A 15,441-nucleotide genomic window follows, 5' to 3' on the forward strand; every position below is an offset into this window, starting at 1 on the left:
ACTGGGTATGGGGGATTTCATAAGAGGCGGCCTTTGAGAAAGCCAGAAATCTGTTGTGTTCAAACAAACTGCTTGTCTTGTATAACCCTTGTAAACGGTTAGTGCTGGCTTGCGATGTATCATCATACGGGGTCGGGTGTGTGTTACAACAGGCTAACGAATCGGGGATTTTGCAACTGGTCGCTTATGCGTCCTTGGATGTCGTGGATGCTTATTCAAAATGGATTGAGTGTGTAATAATGACTATAAGCACGTCCATGGCCACCATCGAAAGCCTACGAGCCATGTTTGCCACGCACGGCCTGCCTGATGTCCTAGTCAGCGACAATGGACCGTGTTTCATCAGTGTTGAATTCAAGGAATTCATGACCCACAATGGGATCAAGCATGTCACATCGGCCCCATTCAAGACCGCATCCAATGGCCAGGCAGAACGGGCAGTTCAGACCATCAAGCAAAGCTTAAAACATGTGTCGGAAGGCTCCCTGCAGACCCGGCTGTCCCGAGTGCTGCTCAGCTACCGCACCAGACCCCACTCACTCACCGGGGTTCCCCCAGTCGAGCTGCTCATGAAAAGGGTGCTCAAAACAAGGCTCTCTCTTGTCCGCTCTGATCTCCATGATCACGTGGAAGGCAGGCGGCATCAACAAAGTGTGTACCATGACCGAGCAAATTTGTCACACGATATTGAGATCAATGATCCTGTGTTTGTACTTAATTATGGACATGGTCCCAAATGGCTCGCTGGCACGGACATAGCCAAAGAGGGGAGTAGAGTGTTTCAGGTCAAATTGGCCAATGGAAGAACGTGCAGAAAACATTTGGACCAAATCAAATTGCGGTTCACCAACAGCTACCACCAACCCAAAGAAGACACCATCAACTTTGACCCTCCAACACACACACCAGTGGCAACCGACATCAAGGTTGACCATGAAGCCAAACTCATCATCCCCAGCAACCTGGTAAGGCCGGCTGCCCAACATCTCAGTGAAGAACTAACCAACTCGCCCACACCCGCATTTGTACCGAGACGATCAACAAGGGAGCGAAAAGCCCCAGATCGTCTCACCCTGTAAATAAGTGGACTATTAACTTTACGAGGGAGTGATGTTATGTATTTAACCCTTTGCAAACTGTATCACACCACCACCAAAGGGCCCACCTGTTGGGAGTCCCAAGGGATCTCAGCATCCCTTGGGAGCACGGTATATAGGCAGGCCACCCACGAGGTACCTGCACTCTGGAGTCTTATTAAAGGAGCTAAGGTCACACTCACTCATTGCTCACAGTACTCAGTTTCATCCTTTATTATGAGCGTATCAGAAACCAAGCGCAGACAGCGGAAGGAGCGTGCGGCAAACCAGATTCCCCACCCACCCTTTCCTTCAACCACTGTCTGTCCCACTTGTGACAGAGACTAATTCTTGAATTGGACGGTTCAGTCACCTGAGAACTCACTTTTAGAGTGGAATTAAGTCTTCCTCGATTTCGAGGGACTGCCTATGATGATGAAGACTATATGGCGAACTTACAGCATCATCTGGAAGGCCACAAAAAGAATTTTAAATGCAGCCATCCAGATTCCAACCCTCACAATCTAACTTCACCGGCACTAACATTGGATGAAGTGACACCTTAGAACCACGTCATTAAAACTATTAAGCTTTTTGGTGGGGTTGTGATAGTTCATATATATGCTTAAAATAACAACTGGCTTTGTTCCAAATCACTATCGGCAAGTCTGGGACGTACGTTCTTCATACATTTATCATTACCGTCACATACCTGTACTCGGTTTCCTCTGATACAGACATAGTCACCTCACCAAATTCCGACCAAAACTGCCAAAAAGAACCAAGTATAAGATGTCAGTGGCAGATTGAGCGGTCGGGAAGGTTTGCTGAGCGTGTGACTGGTTCCAGTGTGTGAGGCCGAGGCAGCTGCTGCTATTTTTGACCCTTGAGGAATGTTTCTGTTTCTAACCCTGCGCTTTCCCGATCCATCTCCTGCCCCGCCTCCCCCGCCGGTGCATTTCCAACAACTGCCCTCCAGCTCGCTCTTTCCATTGGTTCGTCGGCTTGTCCATTATGGAAACTTTCTCCTCGGCTCCTGGCAAAAGTCGAAGCTCTTTATACGTGTCTGCGACATGTAGTCATCGACCGTGCAGTGTCGGGAATCGAGATCGACCGAGGAAAACGTAGAGCTTTCTGTCATTCAAGGAGATGTTTATTGAGCAAGGGCTGTTCAAAGGCTCAGTGGAGCAGTGAAGTTACCCAGCGCCTTCGTGGCGATAATACGAGAACGATCAGCAGTCATAAACTACAAATACATGTTATCCTGTACACGACTTAACATTAATTACTATATATCGTTGCTATTTGCATATCTATTTTTGCCCTTGGGAATTCACTCTGAGAACAGCCATTGAGGAACGAAAATGTTGACCAAGTTATTTGGACAGAAGTGATCCCAGAATTTAATCCATGCATATAATGTGATATAGATACTTAAAAAAAAACTTGTATATAATTAGTGACACTGTTTTTCGTGTCAAAATCATCTCAACTAGAACTCGAAGAATCGTGCTTCATTTTAATATTTTTGTAAATTCACGGCTATCCTTTTTTTAATTCAAGGGATTTAGGCGTCGCTGGCAAAGCCAGCATTTATTACCCATCCCCAATTGTCCGTGAGTAGGTGACATTCTTGAAAGGGAATCACTGGCTTTTTAGCAATGTTACTTTTTCCCATTCCAGGCCAGACGTTCTTAGTGTGTGTTCTGTGAATAGCCAGCCTTGTTGTCAATCACAGCAAATTGTTATATGTCTCTCAGCTCCAATTTCTGGTGAAGTTCATTAGACAGCCTTAAATGCATTCTGGCGGATTTATCCACAAGATGACAAGTTACAGTCGTCTGTTACCAAGGTGACCTTCTTCAATCAGCTGCCAATGGTGATCTTCTCTCCTTCTTCGGCAGTCCCTCGGGGTCGAGGGTGACTTGCTTCCACGCTAACATGAGTTCTCAGGTGACTGATGAGATCAATGGGGGACCTACAGTCTCTGTCACAGGTGGGGCAGATGGTGGTTGAAGGGGCGGATGGATGGCGTGTCCGTGCTTGGGTTGTTGTGCGCTCCTTCCGCTGTTTGTGCTTGGCTTCCGCGTGCTCCCGGTGAAGAGACTCGAGGTGTTTCGGCACCTTCCCGGATGCTTCTCCTCCACTTTGAGTGGTCCTGGGCCAGGGATTCCCAGGTGTTGGCGGGGATATTGCACTTTTTCAAGGAGGCTCTGAGGGTGTCCTTGAAGTGTTTCCTCTGACCACTTGGGGCCCGCTTGCCGTGTCGGAGCTCGGAGTAGAGCGCTTGTTTTGGGAGTCTAGTATCAGGCATGCGGACGATGTGACCCGTCCATCGGAGCTGATCGAGCGTGGTCAATACTTCGATGCTGGGGACGTTGGCTTGAGTGAGAACACTGACAATGGTGGTAGCTGTGGGGGAATCCATGTGCTTAAAGGAGGCGGTGGTGTCAGAAAGCAGACTTAGTTGGAGAAACTTGAAACACAGAACTGTAAGTTCAATGATTTTGTTGTGAATTATGTAATTTGTTTGTGTTTATTATGTTGGAAAGGCGTATCTGAAGTTATTGATAACACAAGATAGCAGCTTGTCAAAATAGGGTTGTCAAAAATATCTTGAATTATTTCATTGCTTTCCAATCTCCTTGTTAGTTGTTTTATTGGTGGCCTTTTGCTGACTGCTCTTACATATGCATCTAAGTTCACCCTACAGCATTATTTTGAAAAAGAGCAGAGGAGTTCTGGTCAATATTTATCCCTCAAATCAACATCACATAAATAGATTATCTGGTCATTATCATATTGCTGTTTGTGGGAGCTTGCTGTGCACAAATTGGCTGCCGTGTTTCCTACATTATAACAGTGACTACACTTCAAAATAAGTACTTCATTGGTTGTAAAGTGCTTTGGCATGACCTGAGTTCATGAAAGGCATTATATTAAATGTAAGTTTTTCTTTCCTTCTATCTCTATCCTTGACTGTCGAGTTTTCTTGCTCCTGCTTTTCATTGGCATATTTTAAATCTCTATAATTGTGAAGTGGTTTCTTTTTCAGAAATATGAAATCTAAGTCAAAGAGTTGGCAGCATGACACAGAAGTTTGCATGAGTGCTACCTGAAGTGTGACAGATGCACATACTTGCTATATGCAAGACTTCTTTATATAGATTTTATCCAGTCTAAGATTATAACAGTGTAAATGATTTGATTGGTACTCCATTTGTTAAGAATACTGCTAGCTACATAGACTACATTATAATCAAGTTTATACAATATGTGTGGCCAATATCACATTGTGATAAATCGCTGTTATCTCACACACTTAGCATACACCTTTTATTCCACTTAGGAACATAGGAATTGCTGGACTAAAAAAGGCCAAGCTCCATCTAGTTCGTCTTCTACTATCCTGGTAGTCGCATGATACAATAATAATGAAGTTATTTATGAATTATTGTAATCAATCTGTATCAATTAGTTTACAACCGACTCAGACATGACGTGAGGAAAACCGCAGTGGTGAAATGCTTTGGGAACCACATGTTCAGTCGCCTGTTTCTTCCAAGTATGCTACACTCACCACATATAGTCTCAAGTCACTCATATATTGTATCCCAAAATGCCATGTTAATTGCATTTTCATTTTTATTCTACTTGTGTGAGATAACTTCAATGGAAACCATTTACCTGTGAGGCACCAGTAGTTGGAAAAAATACGAACAGCTGTGCTCTGGGGCTCTGTCATTATCGCCATAGCAACCCACACAGTCTACTCCACTTTATTCAAAGTTGCTCGATTCAAATTATTTCATAATTCAAATGTTTTTTAAGCACTGAATTCTGACTTTACTGTATTATATAGATTGCTTAATTTATATGATTGCATAATTACATTTTTAACATTTTAAATGACTTTTTAGTAGACTGTGACCATTGTATTCAAACCTCTTGTGCATCTCCCATTTCATTCCTTCACTCCACCTTTGGCGGCCGTGCTTCCAGCTGTCTAGGCCCCAAGCTCTGGAATACTGTCCTAAACCTTTCTGCCTCTCTAACACTCTCTCCTCATTTAAGATGCTCCTTAAACCTAACTCTTTGAACAAGCTTTTTCACCCTCCCTAATATCTCAATACATGGCTCAGTGTCAAATTGTTGTTTGATAATGCTCCTGTGAAGCGCCTTGGGATGTTTTATTACATTATATGTAATATGTGCTATATAAACGCAAGTTGTTGTTGTTTCTGTGGTGAAAGTATCATAAGAACAGTGTACTGATGCTACAACGCAGTATCAGGCAACTGGCTGTAACCCATCACCATAGTAGTAATACTTCAAAGTACCCTGCTGCACAGTGGAGGACCATCCAACCACCATTTATAGAAAGTACATTTATTTTAAAGGTTGCTCTCAGAAACATCCTATAAATTCACTCCAGTACTTGCAGCCCAGTGGACAATGAAAGCTGCACATATACACAGTAGCAGCACAGAACCAGAACAGTATTGGGATCTTTAACTCATTATGCATTTATTTAAAGGCAATATAGAGTATGGAATTTACTAGATCCATGATATATGTGGCTTGAGTGATACTGGTGAACATGATTTGGGAAGCTATCCTTTAAATAATAATTAGAAACTAATGAATGATACAACAAACATCAAAACAACAGAATTCTAAAATGTTATGCCACCTCCCCAAAGATGTGCTGCCGCTACTATTCATCACCTTTAAACAAACTCCCTCCACATCCAACAAGACAAATCAAAATATGTTCTTAATGGTGAGGGAATAAACATGATGAACAAAGGGATTTAGGTGTCCATGTACACAAATTACCAAAAGCTTGTGCACAGGTACAAAAAGTAATCAATAAGGCTAATGTAATGTTGGCCCTTATCTCAAGGGCGTTGGAATCTATGTTCCCCGTCATTTTCTTTGACCCTGTGCGGCCCCTTTAAGGTGTTGTGCAGGCCATTCAAAATAACGCACATGCATGGTTTTTACATTGAAATGCCGGCAAGCTGGCTGCGCAGGTTGCCTGGGGCAGTGCGTCACGCACCCTACAGGGAACACTGGTGGGAATACAAGTGAGGAAGTGATGCTTCAGTTGCACAGAGCCTGCCTCAGACCCCATCTGAAGCATTACGTTCAGTTTTGGGCACCGTGCCTCAGCAAAGATATGTTGGCCTTAGAGGCCAGATTCACCAGAATAATACCTGGGCTTAAATTATAAGGAAAGCTTGAAGAAACTTAGTTTGTAATTTCTTGAGTTTAGAAGGTTGATGGATGAGATAATCGAGATGGTATAAAGGAATTCGATAGGGTAAATACAATTTCCTTTGGAGCAGGAATCCAGAACACGGGGGCATAGCCTTAAAATTAGAGCTATGCCATTTAGAAATAAAATCAGGAAGGACATTTTCACACAAAGGGTAGTGAAAATCTGAAACTCTTCACCCACGCCAAAAGGCTATCGGTGCTGGGTCAATTGAAATGTTAAGATTGAGATTGATAGATTTTTGTTAGGCAAGAGTATAAAGGGATATAGAACAAAGACATGTAAATGAGTTGATGTGCACAGCAGTCGTGATCTAATGGAATGGCAGAACAGGCTTGAGCAGCTCCTGTTCCTATGATTTTCAAGATGTATCTCTGGAGAGATACGGTTCTAAAATTAAGTCATAGATATTGAGGTGTTTTCGGTGTTCAAATAAGCCTCATTTAAAAACAGAAAAAATAGAAACTAATTCAAGATTTCAGACCACACCCTGCGATGTACGCAAAATACTGTACATGGGATGTAATAAGCAAAATGCATCCAACTGTGTTGGCTCTTTTAATTCATTTGAAACAATGCCTTTTGTGAATTATTGGTGTATTTATTTTTCTGATATTTTATCTTCTCTGCTGAAAGCTGCCACTCAGTGTAGTCCCAGAGGTGCCACCAGACCACAATAAGCAGGCATTCTTCACACTGACAAAAAGGAAACGACGTACAATGGCCACTGGCTGTTTGTGGAGGGCCTGCAGCAGCAGCTTAAAAGGCAGTCATCGACTTGAAACGTAAATTCTACCTTCCTTTCTCCACAGATGCTGCGCCTGACCTGCTGAATGTTTCCAGCATTTTCTGTTTTTATTCCAACAATTTCAAGTTTTGCACAGAAAACAAAGCATCTTGATTTATTTTCAGAGCCCAATAAAGTATCTGAAGGTTCTTTATAGTCTCAGAACTTTTTTCTGCTCGTATATAAGTTTTACGCAAGTGTGACAGTTCTTAAAGAGTACAAAATACTGGAGGATTTCCCCTGCGTTATGTACTTTAAATCCTTGCAGAGAATGAGATTTTCCTGGGAACACAGAGAAGACTTCGGGGAGATTCACCCACATCTGTGCCTAGGCGTACTGGATCACCTGGGTGCAGAGAATTTCAGAAAATCGGGCAAGTCAGGGTGCCCGCTTGAAAAGCTACCCAACCACACAGTGTGCCTGGCCAGACCCAGGAAAAGCTCACTCATTTTATCCCGAGGAAAGACCTTTGCGAAAAAATAATGAGGGTAAATGATTTATCGTAAGTGCAGTATACTATTTCCTTCTTTCTTCTCCTGAAGGCTCTGAGGCATACTAGGATACAGTTCCACAGGCATCAACTACCCTTTGGTTCTTCACCCAAGTGACCACTCTTCATTAAGGGAGTCTCGAGAGTGGAGTGCCAGCTGTCTATTCGACTATTGGCAGGAGAGCACCTGGCATCTTTCTCATTCGATGTCTACACAAATACACTTTCCAGCTGGAGTCAGAGGATAGTGATCAGGAGCAGGAATCTCGGCTATATTCCCGCCCCCACTGCCCCAGTGCAGTAGGGCGCCGAGACCATTTGAACTGCCTCAAAACGATTTCTTTGATGTAAAAATTCAATTTCAAAAGATCATTTTACCTGACTCATTAGGCAAATGACAAAGATCTGCTGTGTTGTTTAGAAACGCATGCCTATAAAGTTTATTTTGGAAATGAAGTCAAAAGTTCCACTTGTGCTAAAATATCCTCATTATTATATCTACCATAATTTGGGCCTTAATAGTGCAGTGTAATACTCTGAACTAGCACATATCATCATACTTATATTTTTGATAAATTTATGTAAACAGTCCACAATGAATAGTTTTCAGCCAATTATGTCACAAATGCACATTTCATGTAGCAAAGAACAGATTTTCTTCAAATAAAAAGCTTCCCGTTTCTTTTGCAGTTCGGACTTGCACTCCGAGAAGCTGTGGAATTTCTTGGTCAGTCACTTCAAAAGGCTGTTATGATGTTTTTGCATGGGCATTTTGTTCAGCTTGATCCTCATCCTCTGAGCTGCTGTCAACATCACTTCGATCATCTTTAGACACCTAACCGTTAAGAAAAAAAAATTATCACGTTTTAGATGTTCAACCAACGGTGTTTTATCCTAGGGTTCAGGAATGGATGTTCTAAAATTAGAGATAGTCTGCACCATTTTTCATATATTGGAGGATGATATGGTGATATTAGACTATTGTTTTTGTGTTAATACAATATAGAGTTTTGAATGCATCAAGGCAAAAAGTGGCAGTGCCACTCTGGAGTCAGTAAGCGATCCAACTTTCAACCATACGAAGGGTAAGAGGTCATCTCACACCACCTGGGCTTTGCAGCAGATGCAGTATAACTTCAGTCTGCTGTGAAGCCAGGTTTTTTTAAAAATCCAAGGCATTCCATTATTTGTCCTGTGAGCTTTTAAACTAAAATTTGATTGATTTTAACTTTATTAGAATCATAGAAATTTACAGCATGGAAGGAGGCCATTTCAGCCCATCGTGTCCGCGCCAGTCGACCAGGAGCTATCCAGCCTAATCCCACCTCCCAGCTCTTGATCCATAGCCCTGTAGGTTACGGCACTTCAGGTGCACATCCAAGTTTTTAATAATGTGGTGAGGCTTTCTGCCTCTACCACCCTTTCAGGCAGTGAGTTCCAGACCCCCACCACCCTCCGGGTGAAGACATTTCCCCTCATATCTCCTCTAAACCTCCCCCAATTACTTTAAATCTATGCCTTCCTGGTTGTTGACCCATCTGCCAAGGGAAACAGGTCATAATTTTATACAACTCAATCAGGTCTCCCCTCAGTCTCCTCTGTTCCAAAGATAACAGACCCAACATCTGCAATCTTTCCTCATAGCCAAAATTCTCCAGTCCAGGCAACATTCTTGTAAATCTCCTCTGCACCCTTTCCCGTGCAATCACATCTTTCCTGTAATGTGGTGACCAGAACTGCACACAGTACTCCAGCTGTGGCCTAACCAATGTTTTATACAGTTCAAGCATAACCTCCTTGCTCTTGTATTCCATGCCTCGACTAATAAAGGCAAGTATTCTATATGCCTTCTTAACCACCTAATCTACCTGGCCTGATACCTTCAGGGATCTGTGGACCTGTACTCCAAGGTCCCTTTGTTCCTCTACACTTTTCAGTGTCGTACCATTTAATGTGTATTCCCTTGCCTTGTGACCCCCCCCAACCTGCGAGAGAAACAGCTCCGCAGGTCGGGAAGTAAAAGAGCTGTAGCGGTGTACCACTTCAAACTTCAGCGCGAACTGCTCCAAGTACGCGATGATTTTGAGATGGGCGACTGGGTGACGTCATCAAAACCCTGGTCGCCATTTTGGTGCATGGGCAGGAACATCGGCAGGGCCCATGTACAGAGGAGTGGGAAGGTCGGGGCGGTTAAGTGGCGAGTGTTTGTGGCGAGATGCGGTGAATGTTTGTGGCGGAGGAGCGGCGAGCGGTCGTGGTGGAGGTGCGACAGATGAGGGTACGGGGCCCAGAAGAGCCGAGGGCCCAGGGGCAGCACGGGGCCAGCCCACACTGCGATATGTGTGCGCACTAGGTCCGTGCTGCAGAGCAGGTCTCCAGTCGTCCTGGTTAACCCTTGTCACTGGATAAAGGCCTAGCTCCGTCGAGTCCGTGTGGTGGCTGATGTGCAACGATCACCACACGTTAAAAAAAAAAATTCGCGCACAGGCATCTTCCACCCCTTCAACTGGAGTTCAGGACTGGAACATCGGGTCCTTCATCGAAACACCTGTGAACTCATGGAAGCAAGTCACCCTCGTTCGAGAGACCGCCCATGATTGATTGATGATGATAGACCTCCCCAAATGCATTACCTCACACTTATCCAGATTGAATTCCATTTGCCACTGTTCTGCCCACCTGCAGAGTACATTGATAGCTTCCTGCAGTCCACAGCTTTCTTCTTCATTATCAACCACACAGCCTATTTAGTGCAATCTGCAAACTTCTTAATCATACCCCCAATATTCAAGTCCAAGTTATTAATATATATCACAAAAAGCAAGGGACCCAGCACTGAGTCCTGCGGAATCCCACTGGATACAGCCTTCCAGTCAGAAAAACATCCATCAACCATTACTCTTTGCTTCCTGCCTCTGAGCCAATTTTGGATCGAACTTGCCACTTCACTTTGCCCTGGATCCCATTGGGCTTTTACTTTCGTGACCAGTTTGCCATGTGGAACCTTATCAAAAGCTTTGCTAAAATCCATATACATTGCCCTCATTGAATTTTTCAAGGAGATAACCAGGAGGGTCAATCAAGTTAATCAGACATAACCTTCCCTTAACAAATCCATGCTGACTATCCTTGATTAATCCATGTCTTTCCAAATGAAGATTTATCCTGTCACTCAGGATTTTTCCCAATAATTTTTCCACCACTGAGGTTAGGCTGACTGGCCTATAATTACTCGGTCTATCCCTTTCTCCATTTTTAAACAATGGTACAACATTAGCATTCCTTTAGTCCTCTGGCACCATGCCTGTAGCCAGAGAGGATTGAAAAATGGTCAGAACCTCTGCTATTTTCTCTTTTGCATGCAGGTTGGCATGCAGGTGCAGCAGGCGGTTAAGAAAGCAAATGGCATGTTGGCCTTCATAGCAAGGGGATTTGAGTACAGGGGCAGGGAGGTGTTGCTACAGTTGTACAGGGCATTGGTGAGGCCACACCTGGAGTATTGTGTACAGTTTTGGTCTCCTAACCTGAGGAAGGACATTCTTGCTATTGAGGGAGTGCAGCGAAGGTTCACCAGACTGATTCCCGGGATGGCGGGACTGACCTATCAAGAAAGACTGGATCAACTGGGCTTGTATTCACTGGAGTTCAGAAGAATGAGAGGGGACCTCATAGAAACATTTAAAATTCTGACGGGGTTAGACAGGTTAGATGCAGGAAGAATGTTCCCAATGTTGGGGAAGTCCAGAACCAGAGGTCACAGTCTAAGGATAAGGGGTAAGCCATTTAGGACCGAGATGCGGAGGAACTTCTTCACCCAGAGAGTGGTGAACCTGTGGAATTCTCTACCACAGAAAGTTGTTGAGGCCAATTCACTAAATATATTCAAAAAGGAGTTAGATGAGGTCCTTACTACTAGGGGGATCAAGGGGTATGGCGAGAAAGCAGGAATGGGGTACTGAAGTTGAATGTTCAGCCATGAACTCATTGAATGGCGGTGCAGGCTAGAAGGGCCGAATGGCCTGCTCCTGCACCTATTTTCTATGTTTCTATGTTTCTATGTTTCTTAATAGCCTGGGATACATTTCATCCGGGCCTGGGGATTTATCCACTTTCAAAGCTGTTAAGCCCCTTAATAGTTCTTCTCTCACTAGGTTTATCTCATCTAATATTTCACACTCCTCCTCCCTCATTGCAAAGTCTGCATCGCCCCTCTCATTTGTGGAAACAGATGCAAGGTATTCATTAAGAATCATATCCACATCCTCTGCCTCCACACACAGATTAACTTTATGGTCTCTAATAGGCCCCACACTCTTTCTCTAGTTATCTTCTTGCTCTTAATGTATTTATAAAACATCTTTGGGTTTTCCCTGATTTTACTTGCCAACATTCTTTCATGCTCTCTCTTCACTTTCCTGATATCTTTTTTAATTGCACCCCTGCACTTCTTATACTGCCCTAGATTTTTGACAATATTGAATTCTTGTCATAAGCTTCCCTTTTATTCTTTATCTTACTCTGTGTGGCCCTTGACATCCAGGGGCTCCAGATTTGTTAGTTCCACCTTTTTTGTTTTAAGGGAACATACTTGCTCTGAGCCCTCAGGATCTCCTCCTTGAATGCCTCCCACTGCTCTGACACTGATTTACCATCAAGTAGCCGTTTCTAGTCCACTTTGGTCAAATCCCATCTCAGCTCAGCAACATTAGCTTTACCCCAATTGAGAATTTTTTTTCCTGGTCCACCTTTATCCTTCTCCATAATTACCCTAAATCTTACTGAATTATGATCACCAGAACCAAAATGCCCTCCCCACTGATACCCTTTCCAATTGCCTCGCTTCATTTCCCAAAACCAAGTCCAGAACCACCCCTGCCCTTGTTGGGCTTGTTACATACTGGCTAAAGAAGTTCTCCTGAATGCATTTTAAGAATTCCGCACCCTCTGTACCATTTACACTACTTTTTTCCCAGTTAATATTCGGGTAATTGAAATCCACCACTACTACAGCCCTATAATTTTTGCACTTTGCCCACATATATGTTCTTCAATCTCCTTCTGACTGTTTGGGGGTCTATATTACACTCCCAGTAGTGTGATTGCCCCTTTTTAGTTCTTCAATTCAACCCATATGGCCTCATTTGATGATACTAAAAACATCCCAATAGTGGATAATCAAGGGGTTATAGGGAAGGAGGAACTCAATACAATCACTATCACTAAAGAAATAGTACTTGGTAAAATAATGGAACTAAAGACGGACAAGTTCCCTGGACCTGATGGCTTGCATCCTAAGGTCTTAAAAGAAGTGGCTGTGGAGATAGTGGATGCATTGGTTGTGATCTATCAAAATTCCCTGAATTCTGGGGCGGTCCCGGCGGATTGGAAAATCGCACATGTAACACCTCTATTTAAAAAAGGAGGCAGACAAAAAGCAGGAAACTATAGACCATTTTGCCTAACATCTGTTGTTGGGAAAATGCTGGAGTCCATTATTAAGGAAGCAGTAGTGAGATATTTGGAAAAGCATAATTCAATTAAGCAGAGTCAGCTTGGTTTTATAAGAACATAAGAAATAGGAGCAGGACTAAGCATTTGGCCCCTCGAGCCTGCTCCGCCATTCAATAAGATCATGGCTGATCTGATCATGGACTCAGCTCCACTTCCCTGCCCGCTCCCCATAACCCTTTATTCCCTTATCGCTCAAAAATCTGTCTATCTCCGCCTCAAATATATTCAATGACCCAGCCTCCACAGCTCTTTGGGGCAGAGAATTCCGTAGATTTACAACCCTCAGAAGAAATTTCTCCTCCTTTCAGTTTTAAATGGGCAGCCCCTTAATCTGAGACTATGTCCCCTAGTTTTAGTTTCCCCTATGAGTGGAAATATCCTCTCTGCATCCACCTTGTCGAGACTCCTCATTATCTTATAAGTTTCAATAAGATCACCTCTCATTCTTCTGAACTGCAATGTGTATAGGCCCAGCCTACTCAACCTATCTTCATAAGTCAACCTCCTCATCTCCGGAATCAACCTAGTGAACCTTCTCTGAACAGCCTCCAATGTAAGTATATCCTTCCTTAAATACGGAGACCAAAACTGTACTCAGTATTCCAGATGTAGCCTCACCGCTAGCTTGTACAGTTGTAGCAGGACTTCTCTGCTTTTATATTCTATCCCCTTTTCAATAAAGGCCAACATTTCATTTGCCTTCCTGATTACTTGCTGTACCTGCATACTAACTTTTTGTGTTTCATGCACAAGTAACCCAAGTCTTTCTGTACTGCAGCACTTTGCAATTTTTCTCCATTTAAATTATAAGTTACTTTTCTATTATTTCTGCCAAAGTGGATAACTTCACATTTTTCCACATTACACTCCATCTAAGTGCCTACTCACTTAGCCTGTCTATATCCCTTTGCAGATTTTTTGTGTCCTCCTTATTACAAGAGAATTTGAGTACAAGAGTAAAGACATCTTACTGCAATTATATAGGGCCCTGGTGAGACCGCATCTGGTGTATTGTGTACAGTTGTAGTCTCCTTAGCTAAGGAAGGATATACTTGCCATTGAGGGAGTGCAACGAAGGTTCACCACACTGATTCCTGGGATGGGGACATTGTCCAATGAGGAGAGATTGAGTAGACAAGGCCTATATTCTCTAGAATTTAGAAGAATGAGAGGTGATCTTATTGAAACATACAACATTCTTACAGGGCTTGAAAGGGTAGATGCAGGGAGGATGTTTCCTCTGGCTGAGGAGTCTAGAACCAGAGGTCACAGTCTCAGAATAAAGGATCAGCTATTTAGTACTGCGATGAGGAGAAACTTCTTCATTCAGAGGGTGGTGAATCTTTGGAATTCTCTACTCCAGAGGGCTGTGGAAGCTCAGTCTTTGAGTATATTCAAGTGAAAGAAAGCAGACCTACAGACAACTGAAGGCCGAGGTCCAATGAAAAACTTGTGACCTAAAGAACAAATGGTGGGTCAAGAAAGAGCAGGAGATCCAGCATCTCGCTGACAATCACGATATGCGTGGATTTTTTTAGCACAGTCAAGTCCACCTACGGCCAAGCACTCCAGGTCTTATTCCACCGAGAGCCAAGTATGGAGAGGTGCTCATCAAGGACAGAGAGCCAGTCAGTGCCTGCTGGAAGGAGCACTTTGGAGGATCTTCTCAACCAAGATTTTGGGCTAGAATTTCCTATCAGCCCGCCAGCGCCCGATCGCTACCCAAAAGACCGCTAAGACTGGGAAGATTATCGCCGGCGCAAACTTCCCCCCCACAAAATTTTTAAATCCGCTAAGGGAAAAAACATGGGCCTTGCACCCCCATTCTGGGTGAGAAAGTGCAATTTAGGGTCGATTGGGCGGTTCTTAAACAAAATGGACGAAAAATTTAGAAATCAATAAAAATTTACCCTGAGGCTGCGGGTTGGGCCTTGTTCTTCTAGGTGGTAGAGGTCGCAGGTTTGGGAAGTGCTGCCGAAGCAGTCTTGGTGAGTTGCTGCAATGCATCTTGTAGAGGTGAGAGTTCCACAACTGAGTGACTCTGACCCATGAAATGAGTTTGGATGTCTCAACCAAGTTCCTAGCATATGTGGGTCTTCATGTTACTTGGCAATCTCACTAAGAGACCTGGTGTGGGTGAATGAAAGACTTCACACTGGTACAGTTGGGTGTGGTCTTTTGAGGATGAGGTTGAGAAAAATTGTTGAGGCAGAGTAAAGGGCGTTTTCGTTAATCCAGACAATAGGAGACAAAAATGGAAAAAAGTATTCCATTTCCCAATACAGTCATTACAGG

General features: G+C 43.5%; 2 protein-coding genes across 4 annotated transcripts in view; both read right to left on the minus strand.

Annotated features, from left to right (window-relative positions):
• The window catches only part of LOC139234053 (alanyl-tRNA editing protein Aarsd1-B-like), a 94,660-nt gene extending 92,642 nt beyond the window's left edge, over positions 1-2,018 (minus strand). The window contains exon 1 of the mRNA XM_070864926.1: positions 1,789-2,018. Coding sequence (XP_070721027.1) covers positions 1,789-1,817 — 29 coding nt within the window. The 5' untranslated portion in view covers positions 1,818-2,018. The remainder of the gene's footprint in view (positions 1-1,788) is intronic.
• Positions 2,019-5,448: 3,430 nt separating this feature from the next.
• The window catches only part of LOC139233810 (ceramide synthase 6-like), a 49,487-nt gene continuing 39,494 nt past the window's right edge, over positions 5,449-15,441 (minus strand). For all 3 annotated transcript variants that reach the window (XM_070864359.1, XM_070864357.1, XM_070864358.1), the window contains exon 11: positions 5,449-8,470. In XM_070864359.1, coding sequence (XP_070720460.1) covers positions 8,384-8,470 — 87 coding nt within the window. In that variant the 3' untranslated portion in view covers positions 5,449-8,383. The remainder of the gene's footprint in view (positions 8,471-15,441) is intronic.

This window comes from Pristiophorus japonicus, chromosome 21 (genome assembly GCF_044704955.1).
Source record: "Pristiophorus japonicus isolate sPriJap1 chromosome 21, sPriJap1.hap1, whole genome shotgun sequence".
NCBI lineage: Eukaryota > Metazoa > Chordata > Chondrichthyes > Pristiophoridae > Pristiophorus > Pristiophorus japonicus.